The sequence below is a fragment of the Periplaneta americana genome, chromosome 1 (assembly GCF_040183065.1).
Source record: "Periplaneta americana isolate PAMFEO1 chromosome 1, P.americana_PAMFEO1_priV1, whole genome shotgun sequence".
Lineage (NCBI taxonomy): Eukaryota > Metazoa > Arthropoda > Insecta > Blattodea > Blattidae > Periplaneta > Periplaneta americana.
Window position 1 is genome coordinate 45,099,709 of NC_091117.1, and position 20,749 is coordinate 45,120,457.

A 20,749-nucleotide genomic window follows, 5' to 3' on the forward strand; every position below is an offset into this window, starting at 1 on the left:
ACATATTAGATAGCTGTTACCACCTCAAGTTGCCGTCACGTCAGCCCGTAGAGTCTAGTCAAAGAGAATACTAGATCCTGTCTGTAAGAAATTACAAAGCGAGGTATTGAAGTGATATTGAAATACTGAACACGGCAATTTAGTATTTGGAACAACGCAATTACCACCGTCTTACAGCCTCGCTTCACACGCTCAATGGCCACCACTACGGACATGAGTGTGCCGAAATTGAACATAAAATTAGTCGGAATGTAAAGTTTATATATGCGTTCACGTGTTAATTAATTAACTTGGTTACCTTGTTCACTAGTTTCAGCCTGTGGGCTATCCTCTTCGCGCTTTCTGATTGCGTTTCCTGTGGGGGTGTCCTTATGTAGTGTAATGTGGAGACAAGAAGTGTGTGTGTTCTGAAATTGAGTTGTGTGTTGAGGATTTTATGCCATAACCAAATCACAAAACACTTCCACATACGCAGAACACATCACAAATGCCAACCACATCTACAGAAACGTAAACACAGACATGGAATAGAATAACTCTTCTCGGGTTCTCAGCCAGGTGAGTTGGAGATTAGCTTCGTCCCTGAAGAAGATGGCAGAGCTAGCCGTCGAAAGCTTGGAAGCTAATCTCCAACTCACCTGGCTGAGAACCCGAGAAGAGTTATTCTACTTCAAACGCCGGGAAAGCCTCAAGTCGTACACAGACATGGAAATTCTACATCTCAAACCGAAAAACCAGAAACTAAACACACTAGAACAGTACGAAATATACAGGCACACAAAAACACAACCGCATCAATTCCTCAACAGGATTCATTTTCATGTGAGAAAAGTGTTTAGCTAGTCTTCACTAGGGAAAACTAACGCTCTAGGTTGAGGTTGAATTAAACGAGAAATTCTTGTAGATTTGTAAATTTTAGCTTCAATTGGGGTCTATGGATTTTTACGAAATGGGTCTAAAAATTTTGATGAAACGGGATCAATCTACCGTTTTTCTTTTAATTTTAACTCTCTAAAAGAGTTTTCCATAGTAGGTACTTATCTCAATCGCTTACTCGAGCCCAAATATTTAGGCTCCTTTCCAAGATAAAATTGACAACTATACAAGAATTGCTCGTTTAATTAACCCCCTAAATGACTTTTTCCAGTCTAAATCTATCTAAATCGCTTTATCATACCCGTTATAATCCTTAGGTTCATTCTCAAGTTAATTTAACCGTCTAAATTATGTTTTCAAACTTGGTAACTAGCGAAATCGCGTTTTCATTTCTGAGAACTTTAGATAAGTTATTTCCAACTGGATGCTCTGTGACGTCATAGCGGACTTCTCTCGTTCTCCGTAGCAATCCAGGTAGACTCTCGGAGCAGACCGCAACGCCAGATCCTATCGAAGCAATTGCGTATGGCAAACCAGTTGAACTTAGCGTTTTACAGTACCTAATAATATCGTAGTGTATTAGGAATGAGCTAGGTACAGTACATATTATTATAGTTAAATAATTCTGGTACCTATCTGACACATTTAAGGGGTTAGCTACAGCTTACAGCAGTAAAATTTTGGAAATATTCAACATTTTTTTCCTCCGTTACTGTATCTTGACCAATAATGAAAATTAGTATGTGTAAAACACTGTCCTTCTCCTATATGGAAAAAAAAAATTAGGATTTAAAAATGTATTTACATTTTTTTTTTTCAAAATTCAGTTCACTGTGCAGTGAAGAAGCGTTTCCCACATAACTCAAAAACTATCCAACATTCTGTGGTGAAATGTTTTGTGTGTATTTATGCATATCATATCTACAATATGATGCAAGATCACTTCTCTATCTTTGATAGATTGTCTGATAAAAAATAAATTCATTTTAAAAAATGGTCAAATATAAGCATTTTCTTCTAACACAAAATAAAAAAAAAATATTTATTATGGAATGTAGTTGAAACAGCATGATATTGTAAACATGAGTTTCAGGAATAAAATAAAAGAGAGAGAACAGGAAAAATTTAATAAGTTTATGAGTTATGAGGGAAACGCTTCATCACTGCACAGTAAACCGACACCATTTTGAAGTTTGAAAAAAACAATATAAATAATTTTTTAAATCGTAAAAATATTTTTTTTTTCACATAGCCGAACGACAATGTTTTACACATACCACTTTTCATTATTGTACAAGCTGCTGTAAAGGAAGGAAAAATTTTGAATATTTCCAAAAAATTTACTGCTGTAAGCTGTACCTAACCCCTTAATGCACACTATGTTCATGTGGACTTATTTTTAGACTAAAATACAGTCCTTGGCGTTTGGGCCTAATTAAAAACTCTTTGCGTCAACCTAACCTATGGATATTTTATTTATGTAGAAAATTATCTGATATAATAGAACTACATGCATTCAAATAGTTTTATGTCTTATTTTTAGGCTGAAGATGTAAATAAAAGTGCAAGTAATTACACCAACCCAGAAATTTATAAAAAGTGTTCAAAAAAACTGTTTCTGTTGGAAGTGAAGTTGATTTATCAGCTCACAGCCGTAGAAAAGAAGAATTAACGAGCGAATTAAAATGAGTTCAATGAAAAAAAAAAAAAAAACGGGCATTTACGAAGTAAAATATCCTCATTGTCATCTGCAGAAGGAAACAGTCGTGATTCTCAGCTTGCGGGTATCAATAGCGACCAACTCAAAAATGTATGTGATAAGTTTTTAACTACCGGTACCGTAAAGATTTAGCACACATTTTAAAAATTCAAGTGGATTTAAGGGATCGTAGTAGGAAAGGAATACGATAACTGAAAGAGCTAAAAATTGTGATTCTAACGCTATTTTTAAGTCCAAATGTTTATAAGTTTATGCAGTACGTACTATAATTGACTACAACTTCGTGCTTAAGACAAATGATTGAAAAATGGCAGTAGTCTCCTGGTCTAAATAAATTCATATTTTCTAGTTTGAAGTTGAAAGTGAGTAATGTAAGTAAGGTAGAAAAATATGCCTATTGTCTTAATTGCAGATGAAATGTCATCTTTTACTCCATATCGAATGATGAAATAGTAGGATTACATAATACAGGTACTGTATAATGAAGTGTGTAATCTGTTTGACATGAGCTGGTGGTTCTATATAGTTGTAGTTGCTTCATAAACGAATGAGAGTTTAAAAAAAAAAAGACAAAAGCATAGGCCATTTAAGTAAGATATTCCTTCAATACCGTGTATAAATGTAAATTATAACTAGTATCATTATTACGCAAATTTTTAGTGACTTATTTTACGACGCTGTATCAACATCTCAGGTTACTTAGCGTCTGAATGAAATGAAGGTGATAATGCCGGTGAAATGAGTCCGGAGTCCAACATCGATAGTTACCTAGCATTCGGTCATATTGGATTGAGGAAAAACCCAGGATAAAATCCCAACCGGGATTCGAACCCAGGCCACCTGGTTTCGCGGTCAGACGCGTTAATCGTTACTCCACAAGTGTGGACTATTACGCTATTATTATTATTATTAGTATTAGTATTATTAGTATTATTATTACTACTACTACTACTACTATTCTACTACTATTACTACTACTACTACTGCTACTACTACTACTACTACTACTACTACTACTACTACTACTACAACAACATTATTTTCTTGTTATATATAGTAAGTCTAATTCTGTACCTAATATTATTTATTTTTTTTTATTTATTTATATTACTGGTATGCACAATTTAATAGGCCTAATTAATTTGTATTGAATCTTAATTGTATCCTTGTGTGTTGGCTATACAAAATAAATAAACTGTAGGCTATAGCTTATTTAATTAGATTTTATCTACCTATTTTTACAATCTAAATTTCTTTTCGCTAGTGTTCTATTTCATTATAGGCTTAGGCCTAGTAGACACCAACCTCAAGAAATTTAATTTTGATTTGAAGATTATATTAATTAAAAATATTTTCCATAAAACTTTCTTTGTGTAATAGGCCAACTTCCTTGACAGTGAAACAGATTCCTATTCGCTTATTTGGTTTCATCATGGCTGCAGGCCTGCGTCTTGGCTTCATGATGATCAAAGGAACCGACATCTACTTTCTTTATGAGTATCACTTATTCTCTAATTGTACACACAATTATGTATAAGTATTCAACCAGAACTAGTAACTCTGACAATACACGATCCGCTACAGCCCCGAGCTAGACTCTATTTCTCCGTGCCTCTTTTCCGATGTCACAACTTGGCCAGTTGGAAATGAGTGCTATAGAGTAACCCTATTTCGTCATAATCCTTGGGTTCATTCTTAAGATAAGAGTTTACAATGAAGCAAAGATTTCTCGTTTAATTTACCGTCTAAATGATTATTTCCAAAGCTCATACCTAGTTAAATCTCTTTTTTGTATATGAGAACAATAAATTCACACGATATCATCTAAATTCTTTGGCCCATTTTTAAGATAAAATTTACAAATATGCAAAAATAGATGGTTTAGTATCTAATATGATTAAAATCGTGTAATATTGGTAAGATGGAAACTGTATCGAAGAATCCGTCACTGTTACATAATATTCACAGTTAATGAGGTAGATAAAACGTGACGTAAAATAAAGGTGTTTTTCCTAACGTGACGTCATACAATACGGGGGTGAACGAGCTTCCTCGACATAGGGGAATGACAACTCGTCTGATTGTCAATAGCAAAATACAAAAATTATTTTGACCTTGTCTTTTCTTTTGTTTCTAGGAGCGGGAACTATAATTTCATGCTTCGACAATCTAGGTGGTACAAGAAAAATAGTGACCCAGGTGAGTTGGTCACCGCATGGGGTAAAGAAGTATTATCAGATATGTGACAAGTACTTGAGGTGTCAAACATTATCACTCCTCTACTTGACAATATAAAGCATTACTTTCTAACGACAGCAGCAGGAAAGTAGTGCAAGTATGTGGGCTGCAGGAACGCGACGAAGAGACCTTTACGTTGTACGCGTGACAGTTCGGAGAAACGAGAGATAAATGACAATCAGTGAGGTTTTACACGTAGTCTTAACGATTACAGCTTGTTGTCACATGTCCTCAGGATTACCTATAAATACATCGGTGAATGTCACCAATATTCAGTGCATTGTAAATTAACTTCCAGGAATTTCAAATATATTCTGTATATTCTACAATTAGCAGACATAGAAAACCACCTCTTAAGTAATTCTGTAGCACCACTCTAATTCTCGTCTTATTTTTTTCCTCCGGTAGATCGCCCCAGACGGAATGTGACGACTGACTTTGCCTTTGTTGTTGTTGTTTAGTCAACAGTCCGAAGACAGATCTGAACCCCACAAGTGACACCAAGAAGACACCACTTATGAAGAAACTAGGCCAGGAAATAATGGGGTAGAGTGGCCAGTGATGTAGTGGCTTGTAGCTCATATTTGTAGTTTCTGTCGCACAACCCTAAGTTTTAGTTGAAAAGACTCATGTTTAGTCGTTTTGTCCCTTCTTTTATCCATATTAGATTCGATTTTATTAAAATTAATAACAGAATGAAAATTAATTAGGACTGGGGAAAAGCTACTGGAAAACAAAGGAAGCGGGTTCATACAATAGCCCATTGTTTTCGTTCTTAATCTCTTATTAATAGACTTCGTGGAATTGCCACGAGAATCGCAAAGTTTACTGCGCACGCAGTATAGACTGTATGAGAAGGGGACGTGCAAAGGATGGAGTATGCCTATAATGTAAACACTGAGCAGTATACTGCAGTTACAATAAAACCTGTATCCTGCATTCAATAAATATAATGAATGATCGTTGAAGTAGGAAATGTCTAAACATGTAAATACACAATTATTTTATAGTGAGATATATTAACTCTTAAAATTTAATGTAAGATACTCACATCATCCTTGAATAAGTGCATTGCAGTGAAGAATTACGTACATTTTGAGCGACTGCAAAGTAACCTCCCCCGATGGTGACTTAAACAGTTTTAATTTTGCGAAAATATACGTTCATCACACGATGTAATACGTACATATTTGAAGAACGGAAAGTCACTACTTTTTAGTACACCAACTTCAGGTGTCTTGTCATGATCTGATGGTACATCATTTATAATACGAAGTTGTTAATAGACAGAATTTTTAGCAATAATGTTTCTCAACTTACATTTCACTTTTTCTGAAATTAGTGAATTGTTATTTTAGATAACGGTTTGTGATACTTTATCCACTATATTAAGGGCTTCTGAGACTTGTAGTTTAGACGATTCTAACAGGGTGATGCTTTTGGACACGATTTTAAAATTAGAATCGATGAACAGGATATCTTCCAATAGCTGTTCAGAAGGCAATGATTTTACACCTGCAACAGCAGAAGTGTCTGTGCTATCCAATGCATCAATTACCTCCATTATTTTGCCGTAATGTTCTGCATAATAATTAACAGGATCCAACCACGTTCCCCAACGGGTCAAGATTGGGTAAGTGTTTCAGGGGCAATTATTTGGAACAGCAACACTCTCATTGTAGTATGTTTGATTGAATTCTTGTCTGAACTGAACAAATGATAAGCTTTGACTATTCGAACCACAGTAATGCAAAAACAAGTACTTACATAGGTATACATTAGCTGTAGCTGCTCTATCTATTTGGACCGGTCACAACTCTTAACATGAAGTGCTTATACTACGAGACCGGGCGGTCGCTCACCTCCTCTATACTACCGTATATCGGCAACCTGATTGCATGCTGCGTGTGGCAATTCAACGAAGTCTACTTATTAATATTATGACTGAATTCTGTGTTATTTATAATAATGTTCTAAATAACATATAAAGTAATAGTATTCATTAACATAATAAATAAGACTAGGATATTTTCTTATTGCAATAATTAATCTCTTTACTATATTTAAACTTAAATACATGTTACATTTGGAATATTTATAGTAATACAAAAGTTTAATCTCTAACTCATTTTCGTAGCTCACCATATATATTATTTTTGTGGCAGGAAAGAGAATAATATTTAATCAAAGGAAAATAAATCTGTGACATCTAAAAAATCAGGCAATCCTTTATATGTGATGATACCTACATCAATTTTGAGTTTTTATTACGAAAAACACATTGTATGTTGTTGCCATGGAGAAGTATAAACAAGTAATTGTCACCCAATATTGCATTTACGTATATAAACAGACTATCATTTTGTTTTATTAATATTTTTGTTGTTTTCGTTGTGTTATGTAGTTTCGAATGTTAAAACGGTAGTTACATCTTATATTCTAACCAATATAGCCCTAAAATGAATAGATGGGTCATCCTAATTTATAAATGAAACCAATGTCTTAAGGAGACACGGAATTGCCTATTTTGAGCTTTAGATAAGGAACTTTGTCATGAAAACTGTTGAAGTTAGACACCTGGTTTCTTTACAGTTCATGTACACATAATTTAACTTCATGCTGAAACAGTAGTTTTTCTTTATTTATTTTACTACTGAGAACTAATTTTTCACCATTCGTATATTTTTTCAATGATTTTCAGTACATTACCCTCTGTAACATCTCTAAATGTAAATAAATCTCAAAACATTGTTTCGGTACATATACGACGTTCAAATAAGGAATTCAGCTTTCTAGAGTAAACAGAAGATGAGAAAATACCCCTTTTGTGCGAAAAAAACTGACCTTTTAGAAAATGAGGGTTAAAATAAAACCTGTATATTATGCATATAACGCCCTCTTCTAGCAAAAACGAAAAATTAACAAGGATAAACTAATTTTAGTTTAATTATAAGTGATATACACTATTCATTGTTCTATAAGCCCATACACTTTTAACACTTACATAATCACTTAAACTGTGTAACTTCTTTACTGTGTTAATATAGGAAATTTACCTAGCTGACTACTTTCGAAGTGATGTTCTTCATTGTCTGAAGTCTAGTGAAGATCCCGCGCTTTTGTTCGTTCTTTCAGCACATCCTGAACACTCAATTCAATTACAAAACACACATCCTTTTTGACACAATCATGAACACACCCCACCGCAACAGGAAACCAGAAGGTAGCGCGAGACGTTCACTAGACTTCAGACAATGAAGAATATAATATTAGACATGCTTAGAACTGACATGTTTGAGACTAGTCTTATTTCAACAATGTTTCCTTCCAATTGATTTGAAATTTTAAAATGTGAATACACTATAATTATCACAGTATTAATGCACATAATATAATAAGTAATATTATGGGTTTTAATACTGTTATAATTATAGTATATTTGTATTTTAAACTTTAAATCAATGAAGAATATCATTTCGAAACTGGTCAGCCAGGTACGTTCCTCATATTAACACAGTAAAAAAGTTACAAAGTTAATCAGTGATGAACATTTTCTAAAGAGGAAAATTCGAAGATTAAATTATTGAAAAAGAAATGAATATTCGTCCTTCTAAAACAATTTTTTTTGTACAATAAGGGTTAAAATTAAAACTTGTACAGCTCTTTCACAAAAACTGAAATTTAAAATGGATAGAGTTTTAGTATATTTCCATATGTGACGGACAACCAAATAATAAATTTAAAAAATAAAAAAAATGGAATTTTTACCCAGAATAGAAACATTCATCATTAATTTAATTATGAAATTATACAAACTAGCTTTTGTGTGTAATTCATAAAATTAAAGTTAATATATTTATTTCATCAGTGTTAAGGGGGATGTACAGGTTTGAGTACTAAAAAATTATGGAAATTCAATATATTTTTTTCCTTAGCAACTAATGACTCTTTCATTTTTCAATTTGACATGCTTAGTATTCATTGCTTCTGAAATTACAGACTATTGTAAGATTTACTAAACGTTTCACCATTATGAGTAATTATCATAACAAAAGTGTCCATTTTTTTGCACTGATGTGCCGTTTTTATGATAATGTCCACAAATATGAATATTTGTAAGTAGGTCCTAATTATTTTTTCTATTTATTCTTGAATGTAAAATGAACAATATGAATTACAATCTTTGAAACGTCTACAAAAAAAAAGATTTTTTTATTTCTTATGAGAAGTTAAATTTTATGTTTTCATGTAAAAAAAATTAAAAGTAAACTATAAATGTTACAGCAATAATGTAGTTCATCTTGTTCACAAGCATGAAAGGACAGTTGCTTCCAAAATGTAACTGCGGTATGTTAACTTACGGAGTTATCAGAAAAACGGTTTTTAAATGAGTGGTAAATATAGGGGAGAGTTGGGTAATATCGGACATCGGGTAACATCGAACAGTGCGTTTCTTTCATCTACCACGAGATGGTAGCACCTGAATAACATGGCATACGTTTCTGTATGCGACATCACATAAACGTAACCATGTCATTCAGGTACTATCATCTTGTGGTAGATGAAAGAAACTATCTGTCCGATATTACCCGATGTCCGATACTAACCAGCTCTCCCCTACCTTACGTGCGGAGAGCTAAATAAGCGCACTCTCACACGTGCATGGTCGTATCTATCAAAATATTGTATAAATATCGGTAAAAATTCCTTCACTGACATAAAGATAAATGTCCTATCTGTATAAAAAAAATAAAATGAAAAATGACTTTTTTTGGCCCTCAAACCTGTTTATTGCCCCTTAAATAAATTCATTCGAGTTTTTCTTGGATGATAGTTCAGTTAAACTATATCATTCGCAATATAACGGAAAACCTGAAATGTTGAGAAACACGTCTATGGTACAATAACAAAATATGTGTCACTTTCCAGATATTTTTTTAAGTTTACGAGCGAAGTTGTTTTACTAGGTTTATCTGTCTTTTAAGTAAATTTAACAATTTCAGAAACTACATGAAATGTACAAAAATACAGAAGACATGCCATTTTAATGAGCTTTATTGCCATAGCAAGTATCACTACACTAACTAGAGTAACAATAATTTATCCTGCCGCTTTTCTCGACGAGGAAGCCTAGTTATATATGTTGGTAATGGACTTTCAATCATTGGTAGACCTGGGGTGTGAAGTCCCCGCACTTGGGGAAGCCGGTTGGTACTGGGGGTAAGTCGGCCGCCTGTCCCACTTTGAACACCACACCCATGCCAGTTGCGATATGGTACATGAAGTGACAGTGGTAGAACCAGTATCCTGCGGAAATCACAAAACTTAATTAAACAAAGTCTCTAGAGAAACTATTGTTTGATTGACTGAACTATGTGACGGAAGGAAGAACAAACTGTTGAATCAATGAATTACAAAAATGTGAATTAATAATAGTACATTATGCAACGAGCCTATAATGGTACTAATTAAGACGCGAGTATGTTTGTTTACGAAACGAGCGCAAGCGAGTGTCATAATTTTCATACGAGCGTCTTAATTACCCTTATAGGCAAGTTTCATACGACTTTTTATGCTCAACCATATTTCTAACTTGAAATTATTCATAAGTATTCATGTTACGGTTATGTAAGTGAGGAGCGGAACTGACCTGAATTGTGAGATGTGCGCAGACGCGAAAGTATTGATTTTTTCCAAGGCACGAATATCATTGACCTTGATATAATCTAGAGAATAACATGAACATTAGGCTTGATATAACCTGGAAATTGATTTAGAGTTGAAAAACGAGATGACAAATTGAATTTATTTGAATATTATTTACAATTGACGCTAATTATTATAGTAACAGAACATAACCTTCTGCGACAGTATTGGATTTCCAACCTCCGTGACTTTTCGCTAATTGTCTTTCGATTGCATATCCGAGAATAATCGATATTTGCGGTTTTATAATTGTACAATGGTGATTTCTCATTGGCTGAACAACTGAATTATAATGAATGGGTGTACTTTAATGAGGTGCATTAAAGGGCTATTACCAGGTGTATAATTACTACATTTCGGCATGATCGAGCATAAACACATTTATAATTTATCTATTCTCCCCTTCTTAACTTTTTACCGGGCTTATGTTTTACATTCGAGTTTTCTGTCATTACAAATCTTACTCGCTAGGCCTGTATATTTATTATTGTATAACTTACGCAAACAGTTGGGAAAAATCACTGCAGAAACACAATATTTTTTCAAGGATAGTTATCACAACTCTAGGGGATCTACCGTATTCCTAATAGAGATCATTTAATACAACTCTTTGTTGGCATACTGACTGCAACGAGACAGAAACTATTCGTCACGTATTGGGATTCTGCAGGAAAAGCGAGCTGCTACGGAACAACAGACATCATAGAGTGAGGACAAGTATTGCAGAAGTACTAAGACACCTTCGTTGGGAGGTTCATGAAGAGGTTCATTGCATTTCGACCGCAGATTCCAACAGGCGCGCGGACATCATGCCATCGACAGGGTTAAGGATAAGGCCATGGTATTAGATCCAACCATCCGCTTTGAGAGAAACCTCTCACAAGCGAACGAGGTCGACAAGGAAAAACAAGAAATATATGAACTATGGCTACCTTTCCTCTCTTCTAAATATAACATACCTGTTAATCAGTGGGTCGTCAGAGGTATGTTATTTGGAGCGAGAGGTTCCCTTCCAGAGTCTACCTAACGACTATTATTGAAATTAAAATTCCAAGTCTTTCAAATACAAAACATCTTATTACAAATTCTTAGAAACTCTTTACATATCATCCAGTATCATTTATATTTGAAGAAAGGTAATTTTGTCAATATGACATTTTGGCATCAAGCGAGTCCCAAATCAAAAATTTAGTATTTTTCAATTAATTGACTTAAAAAACAGAACTGTTTTGTATTCTGGATCCTTGTGGTCACCATCACTGGAGGGCTGATAATTTAATCAAATCCTTCTCTCACACCCCTCAAAGTTTAAATAAAGAAAACTTCATTAATTAAAATCAAGGCTATTATGTATTTATTACACTTATGTGATAGAGAAAAAGACATCTAATAGTAATATACGTTACAAGAGCGGTATGTTGACGTTTTCAAGTTCGAGGAAAAGATTGAAAAAGCGAAACGTAGTTGAGCTATTTTAATTTCCGAGAACATGAAAACAAACATACCGCTCGTGTATCGTACATTATTTTGTGCGAAGATCGTTTATTACATACCTGAAAGACGAATTTCTAATTAGTTGCAATGAAATCTCCATCTTGGTTTCTGTTTAATGACGGCAACTTCGGAAAACCAAAATATCTTTCTTCAACATTGTTGCTATAAAATGTTTTCTGTGTTTACTATACTCCAGCAGTCCGTGATATACGTCTGTTTTTTTTTTTCCCCCAGTCTATAAATGCGAACTTAAAACAAACGGTAAGGTTATGTAATGATTTATTTTTCATTTTAATATTTTAACAATATTATTTATATAACATATTGCAGTAATAACATCGGCATCTGGAATCTTGTTGATTTTTTCACGGCTTCCTTAATGTTACTTGCATTACAAATGCAGTAACTTTTGTGGTGTTGTAGAGTTTACTTAATTTGTGCAAATATTTAAAAACAATAATTAACAGTGCAATTTAGGTGAACTTGCAGTGGTAAGTTTCCAATTTATAATTATTACTATGTTAAACGTCTCTGAAAATAATATGTTAAAAGCCTAAAGCAGTAAAATGAATGTCGCGCTTAAGCGGTAAAAAGAGGGAAATTGTTATGTGTGTTACGTTGGGAATACTGACTGTGGTATTTCACACTTCCCGCGTATTGGTTCTGTGCGGAAAACAAGCAAATACGCACGATCTCGCACAATAGTAATGTACGTTACAAGAGCGGTATGTTGACGTTTTCATGGTCGAGGAAAAGATTGAAAAAGCGAAACGTAGTTGAGCTTTTTTAATTTCCGAGAACATGAAAACAAACATACCGCTCGTGTATCGTACATTATTTTGTGCGAAGATCGTTTATTACATACCTGAAAGACGAATTTCTAATGAGTTGCAATGAAATCTCCATGTTGGTTTCTGGTTAATGACGGCAACTTCGGAAAACCAAAATATCTTGTTGCTATAAAATGTTTTCTGTGTTTACTAAACTCCAGCAGGCCGTGATATACGTCTGTCTTTTTTTTTTCCCCAGTCTATAAATGCGAACTTAAAACAAACGGTAAGGTTATGTAATGATTTATTTTTCAGTTTAATATTTTAACAATATTATTTATATAACATATTGCAGTAATAACATCCGTATCTGGAATCTTGTTGATTTTTTCACGGCTTCCTTAATGTTACTTGTATCAGGAATGCAATAAGTTTCGTGGGGTAGTAGAGTTTACTTAATTTTTGCAAATATTTAAAAACAATAAATAACATTGCAATTTAGGTGAAATTGCAGTGGTAAGTTTGCAATTTATAATTATTACTATGTTAAACGTCTCTAAAAATAATATGTTAAAAGCCTAAAGCAGTAAAATGAACGTCGCGCTTAAGCGGTAAGAAGAGGGAAATTGTTATGTGTGTTACGTTGGGAATACTGAATGTGGTATTTCACACTTACCGCGTATTGGTTTTGTGCGGAAAACAAGCAAATACGCACGATCTCGCACAAACACTTTTATCTATATTATCTGTACTCATATTATGATTGTTGCAGTTCAAAATCGGTACTTTTTTAAAGTAAGCGAATTATAGCGAAGCAAGGGGGTAGAACGCGGTAAGAGGAACAGCAAAGCTCGCGCTGGAGACACGAAGAGGCCACAAGGAGGGGATAGAAATTGGTTTATTTCCCTACCAGGTTAAGACTGGTTCACAATAAACCGAGAACGGAAGCGACAACGAGAACGAGAACGTAAATACATTTCTTTTAACAATATTTACGTTCTCGTTCTCGTTTCCGTTCCCGTTTTATTGTGAACCAGCCTTTACCCGTGATAGACTTCACTTAGTGCGCGGCAATTGAGGCAGTTAACATCGTGTTGCGTGATGACATCTTTACCAAACACACTGAGCAAGTTAATTACTGTGAAGCGCCTGATCCAAGAACCGACTGGACTTGGCTCTCAGGTGAGGCAGCCTCACTTCGTGGATACGCGCCTTTAGACTTCGTATGGTCATTCGAAAAATTGCATTATAATGTAAAAATTTAACGAGGGAAATGTGTCAGTGGGGGAATTGTAGGTATACTTACCAGGGTTGTCAGCTCTGAATTTGATGATTGCATAACCGTTGGAAGGCACAGCCAACGTGTCCTTCTGAATAGGAGCGCTGGACTGCATTAGTACTTGGGACGTCATATTTGCGTAAACATCTTGCACTGTTAGACCATTGGTGTACTGGCCCTCAGCCATTACGTAGAAGGCATATCCGTGCAGGTGGAATGGATGGCTAATATCTTCTCCAGGGTCTTTACAAGACAAAAAATTACAGTGAGTGTAACATATTATGTTTGCTCTAGAGTAGCCTAGATGTCTATAGAATTCTTATGAAAAAGAAGACTTTTGTAAGAAACTTATTTTCCGAATAATAATAATAATAATAATAATAATAATAATAATAATAATAATAATAATAATAATAATTCCAGAATATTTCTATCAAACTTTAAATATCGGAGTACAGTATTTTGCGTTCAATACAAACACAATTAAATCATCATCTTTTTAAATCGATACCGAATTTCACATTACTCTGTTCTACATTCTCTACACCTTAGGCTAGGGGGCCGCACTACAGTAATGTGAGTAAAAGTGGAACAACGTTGTGAAAATTTTAAGAAACGTTAGGTTAGGTTATTGTTAAGATAAGTTATCTGACAATAATTATTACAATTAATTAGTAATACAGTCACTGCCTTTTATCATCCAGTCTCTATCTTTACTTTGTTCGCTTTGTTGTGGTTGTGTTTTTTTATTATCATTGTGTTCCCTTTGTTGTGGTTGTTTTCTTTATTGTCGTTGTGTTTCCTTCATTGTGGTTGTGTTTCCTGTGTTATGGTTGTGTTTTCTTTATTGTCCTTGTGTTCCCTTTGTTGTCTTTGTGTTTCCTTTGTTGTGGTTGCGTTTTCTTTGTTATAGTTGTATTTCTTTTGTTGTGGTTGTGTTTTCTTTATTGTCCTTGTTTTTTCTTTGTTGTCTTTGTATTTCCTTTATTGTCGTTGTTTTCTTTATTGTCTTTGTGTTTCCTTTGTTGTGGTTATGTTTTCTTTATTGTCCTTGTGTTCCCTTTGTTGTGGTTGTGTTTTCTTTATTGTCCTTGTGTTTCCTTAATTGTGGTTGTGTTTCCTTTGTTGTGGTTGTGTTTTCTTTATTGTCCTTGTGTTCCCTTTGTTGTCTTTGTCTTTCCTTTGTTGTGGTTGTGTTTTCTTTATTGTCTTTGTGTTTCCTTTGTTGTCGTTATGTTTTCTTTATTGTCCTTGTGTTCCCTTTGTTGTGGTTGTGTTTTCTTTATTGTCCTTGTGTTTCCTTTATTGTGGTTGTGTTTCCTTTGTTGTGGTTGTTTTCTTTATTGTCCTTGTGTTCCCTTTGTTGTCTTTGTGTTTCCTTTATTGTGGTTGTGTTTCCTTTGTTGTGGTTGTGTTTTCTTTATTGTCCTTGTGTTCTCTTTGTTGTCTTTGTGTTTCCTTTATTGTGGTTGTGTTTCCTTTGTTGTGGTTGTTTTCTTTATTGTCCTTGTGTTCCCTTTGTTGTCTTTGTGTTTCCTTTATTGTGGTTGTGTTTCCTTTGTTGTGGTTGTGTTTTCTTTATTGTGGTTGTGTTCTCTTTGTTGTCTTTGTGTTTCCTTTATTGTGGTTATGTTTCCTTTATTGTGGTTGTGTTTCCTTTATTGTCCTTGTCTTCTCTTTGTTGTCTTTGTGTTTCCTTTATTGTGATTGTGTTTCCTTTGTTGTGGTGTTTTCTCTATTGTCTTTGTGTTTCCTTTGTTGTGGTTATGTTTCCTTTATTGTGGTTGTGTTTCCTTTATTGTCCTTGTCTTCTCTTTGTTGTCTTTGTGTTTCCTTTATTGTGATTGTGTTTCCTTTGTTGTGGTGTTTTCTCTATTGTCTTTGTGTTTCCTTTGTTGTGGTTATGTTTCCTTTATTGTGGTTGTGTTTCCTTTATTGTTCTTGTCTTCTCTTTGTTGTCTTTGTGTTCCCTTTGTTGTCGCTGTGTTCACTTGTCCTTGAATTCCCTTAGCTCTCTTTGTGTTTCCCTTTGTTCTCCTGGTCTTTTCTCTTTTCCCCTTTCCTTACCTTTGTTCTCCTCTCAACTTGTTCTCATTGTGTTCCCATTATCCTTCTATTCTCCTTGTTCATTCCTCGCACCTCCCACATGCAAACAGCATAGTGCAGCTATGCATCTGCTGTCGATTTTTTTCTTAATATTTCCCAATGCGATGCTTGATTTACCTTCCACGGTTGTTAGAATAGTGCATAAAACCTCGACCATATCTCCTATCTTAGGTTACAACTCACTTTTGTCGTCCAAGAGGATCTGTACCACGGAACCCAAGGGAATATCAATCACTTGGACACATTCGCAGTATGAACCTCCAGACGGACAAGTGGGCATCCCATCAGTTCCGAAGGGACACAGTAATTCAGCAGGCACGTCCGCTGGTTGAGAGAGTGGTGGAGCAGGAGGCGACACGAACGAGATGTTGTTCACCGTGTGGCTCATCAAAGTCTTACCGTTAACAACTGCAAAAAAGTAAGCGATATTGAATTACACGTCCTGCCTCATACGAATTATAATGCTGCATTAAATTTCTACTAAATAATCCACGTTCGCATTTACATTTATACTGCCGAATTTCTCTACACGCACTAATATGTACTAACGCTGGCGTACAAAGATATCTGACACACGATTTTATGATCGTGTAAGCGAACTTCCTAACCACGGGGTAAGTTAGAACCAAAGATATAACTAATTGACTAACTTTGAAAGAGTTCCGCTAGTTCTCAATAGGTGACACTATTATTGGAACAGGTGAAAAAGTGCTGGAGAAAATGATGATGTAGATTAAGTATAATTATATAATTATTGTAATAATTTACAGTATGAGCAGTTTTCCGCTAAACCTAGCGCTTTTACAGTCATTACAATTTACGTTTACAATTCTAGGGTCCGGCAGAATGATCTCCCCAGTTTGAATTGGCCGCCATACAGGTTTCTTGATAGTTGCGCTTGAGTGGCATATATCTTTGAGCAGTACAAGCCATGCCATTTCAGTTACCGTCATGGCGTGGACAGGTCAACATCGTGCATTTTGTTTTTGAGCTTTAAAAAAAAATGAAAATGTCTACTATCCTAGATGCTAGAACGGAATAGGGATTCCTTTGCATTCCTTCACCTCATGGGAAATATAGAATACGAACAAAAGACTGGATTGTTCCTCTTCAAGGCGAGACCGCATAGAACATCAGGTGTTGAAGTTTATGGTACGAACTGACGAAGGGATAATCCTAACTATTAAATTATACACTTTTATATCTGTTAATAAGACAAGTATTGGTGTCTTTTGTGTTTTGTAGGTACCACTTGTATTTTAATCTGTGTGTCTTATGAACAGTGGTTGGATTTTAATCATAGGAGAGGAGGGAGAAACCAACAAGGTTGTGCAAAGCACGTACGGTCAAAAGACCCGTGGACTGGATTTAAGGGCAAATTCTGATAGCGTAATGCATTTGTATGTATAATTTGCTGAATAAATCCACATCTATCTTTTTCATTTTAACAGAATAACACCTGAGGTACGTAGTTCAAGCCTTTGCACTTTCGAGACAACTTCTTTTATCAATTTCTGTATGCTGCCATCTAACGACTGCAAAAGAAGTCATATAGTTTTTAGGTTTCCAGGATTCTACCGCGTCGTCTCGATGAATAATTTCAAGACAACAATTTCGGAGCCGGTATCGAACCTTTGGCAGAGCGTGCCAACGCCTTACTGACTGATCTACTTAGGAACTCTACCAGATGCAGGCTCAATTATTTCGTTTTTATCCACATACCTCAGGTGAGCTGCAAAGACAACAGAGATACAGCACTGAGTGCACACAAATTCTGTGTGATTTAAATTCGTGGTTTCCTGTTAATGGACAATGATGTGTATTATACAAAACTGGCTTTCAGCTATAGCTCCCTGTTAAAAAGGAAAAATTGTTTCGGGAGCGGATATCGAACCTGGTACCCGGAAACTTACAGCCTATGAACACCGGCCGCGGAAGCCTACCCCAACACTTAAGAGACGTTATAACCCTGAACTGTCTACTGTAGTAATATCATACAGCTATTCTTTTATCTAGAGGTTGTTATTGGAAATTCATTGTTATTCAGTGGCTAAGCATACGGCCTTTCTCTTTCACATGTCGTTTTTAACATGGGTATGGCCAGTCTGTTATAATAATATGTGAGCAGGGGTTCAAACAAACAGAATGTTTGTTGTTGAAGACCGGGAAATGTTCGAAGCGAGAAGTTACAGTAGATATTGGACGGATTTATTTACAAGATACACAATAAAATCAATTCGACAAGCAAGTTCGCATCTCCATTTCCCTGGCATTGAGATTTATAATATGTTTTGCACAAAACGCTTTACCTAAAAGCATAACAAATTGCAATTACACATCGAATCACAGTCCAAGGTAAAGTTAAATGTCTGTCATTTGCTGAAGTCTCAAGGCAAAACTTGAAGACAACTCGCACTTAGATAGAGTGTGTTTTTCTGACGGGACAACTTTGTTTCTGCTCACGAAATACAACACGAGTCTTTCTCTTGAATCGTAGATATGGCTGTGGCTTTTATAACATTTATTAACAATTAGTTTATTTTTCAGTCTAGTTACGACTCCACGACAATCACATCACTATTACATGATTTGCAAGATGTGTACTGCCAAACCTCGGTAGATTTATTTTCGTTTGTCGCAAAATTTTCAATTTTAACCAATTCTATAATTTTTGCTTTAAGCTGGACATGGTGTATTTTGGAGCATCTTTTGGATGTTAACTTATAAGATTCTGTGAGTTTTAGAAGTTGAGATGTTTCTGAAACACTCCAAGCAGGTTGAAAAATGCAAGCATTGCATGAAGCTTTAGCGTCAACTTAATATAAAATTAGTTACCATAGTAACGCTCGTAGAAGTTGTAGAATGTGCTGGGATCGAAAACGTGATTGCCATAGCTGAGGAGGATGTTGAGGTCTGCTTTTTGAGTCTTGATGTATTTCGGCACGGGCAAAGGATTAACCAGACTTGCTACAGACACTCCTCCAGTTCCGTTTTCTGGATTCATAACCTGTAGGCAAAGGAGAGTATATTGAATTAGATAACATTTTGGGTTCGATCTATGTGTTAGTTCAGTGATTCTGAAAGTGTGCATCCTTAGGGATATGCCAACAATCAGAGGATCCGCGGTTGGTAAAGTATGTTTTGAAATAAATAACATATAATACTCCGTTTTTACTCGAAGCGATTGTACAATGCTGTAGGTACGCGACTATACTTGTGAACGTTAGTATATCGACATCACCTCAAACTCCCTGGGGACAGAGATGTTTATAGGATTCTCAATATGAGAACCGACGTCTTGGAACCAAGGGTTTCGTTTGATAATAAATTCACTGTCACTTATCCAGAGCGCAGTGAATGGGAAAGTCAGGTTAAATCTGAGAATAATATCGGTCCAGTCTGATACACTGATGGTTCCAAAATCAAGTCAGGAACTGGTGCTCGATTATTTGGAAATTTCACCAAGTTTTCTTTTAGCTTGGGCAATACGCCACATTCTTTCATGATGAGATTTTTCCTATCTTAACCAGGGTCAGGGAAAGTATTAGGAAGGATTACAGTCGTGTAGACATTCTTATACACTAAAGGTAAAAAGGTATCCCTGTAACATGCCATGAAGGCACTTGGGGGGGCATGGAGGTAGAGCCCCATGCTTTCCATGACCTCGGCACTAGAATGAGGTGGTGTGGTCGGCACCACGCTCTGACCGCCTTTTCCCCCCGGGAAAGACCCGGTACTCAATTTTATAGGAGGCTGAGTGAACCTCGGGGCCGTTCTGAAAGTTTGGCAACGAGAAAAATTCCTGTCACCACCTGGGATCGAACCCCGGACCTTCCAGTCCGTAGCCAGCTGCTCTACCAACTGAGCTACCCGGCCGCCCATTTTTATACACTATCTACCAAAAAGTAATTGGGCACTGATTTTGCCCCTTTGGAACCTCGTGGTACCACCTATTGTTGCTGTAATAGCAGCCATCCTGTGAGGCATGTTCTCCACCTGTTTGTGTAGGATATCCACTGGAATGCATCGCCATTCCTCTTGCAACATGCCACTCAGTTGGACAATGGAAGTTGGCCGCATCTCCCGAGACCTCAATCGCCGGTCCAATTCGTCCCAAAGGTGCTCAGTGGGATTGAGATCAGGACTCTGTGCAGGCCAGTCCAACCGGTGAACATTATTGTCTGCATACCACTGCATAGTAGCCACCGAAACATGGGACCATTGTCCAACTGAGTGCCATGTTGCAAGAGGAATGGCGACGCATTCCAGTGGATATCCTACAAAAACTAGTTGGAGAGCATGCCTGACAGGGTGGCTGCTGTTATAGCAACAAGAGGTGGTACTACGATTTTCTAAAAGGGCAAACACAGTGCCCAATTACTTTTTGGTAGATAGTGTACTTTCAGATAGTCGAGCGCACTTAAGACAGTTGAGGCCTTGGTCTTGGAATGCCGCGAGTCCCTCATGATACTGGCTGAACATAACACAGATCAACTGAAATGGGTGTCGGGACATGCAGGGATTCTGGGTAATGAGAGAGCAGATGAGGCTGCCAAAAAG

At 35.8% G+C, this 20,749-nt stretch overlaps 1 protein-coding gene across 1 annotated transcript in view; it reads right to left on the minus strand.

Moving 5' to 3' along the window:
• Positions 1 to 6,862: 6,862 nt before the first annotated feature.
• LOC138690925 (uncharacterized) overlaps positions 6,863 to 20,749 on the minus strand; it is a 125,824-nt gene continuing 111,937 nt past the window's right edge. Inside the window, exons 10-13 of the mRNA XM_069821080.1 lie at positions 19,025 to 19,196; positions 16,373 to 16,597; positions 14,111 to 14,326; positions 6,863 to 10,141 (exon numbers count right to left, since the gene is read on the minus strand). Of these exons, the coding sequence (XP_069677181.1) occupies positions 9,996 to 10,141; positions 14,111 to 14,326; positions 16,373 to 16,597; positions 19,025 to 19,196 (759 nt within the window). The 3' untranslated portion in view covers positions 6,863 to 9,995. The remainder of the gene's footprint in view (positions 10,142 to 14,110; positions 14,327 to 16,372; positions 16,598 to 19,024; positions 19,197 to 20,749) is intronic.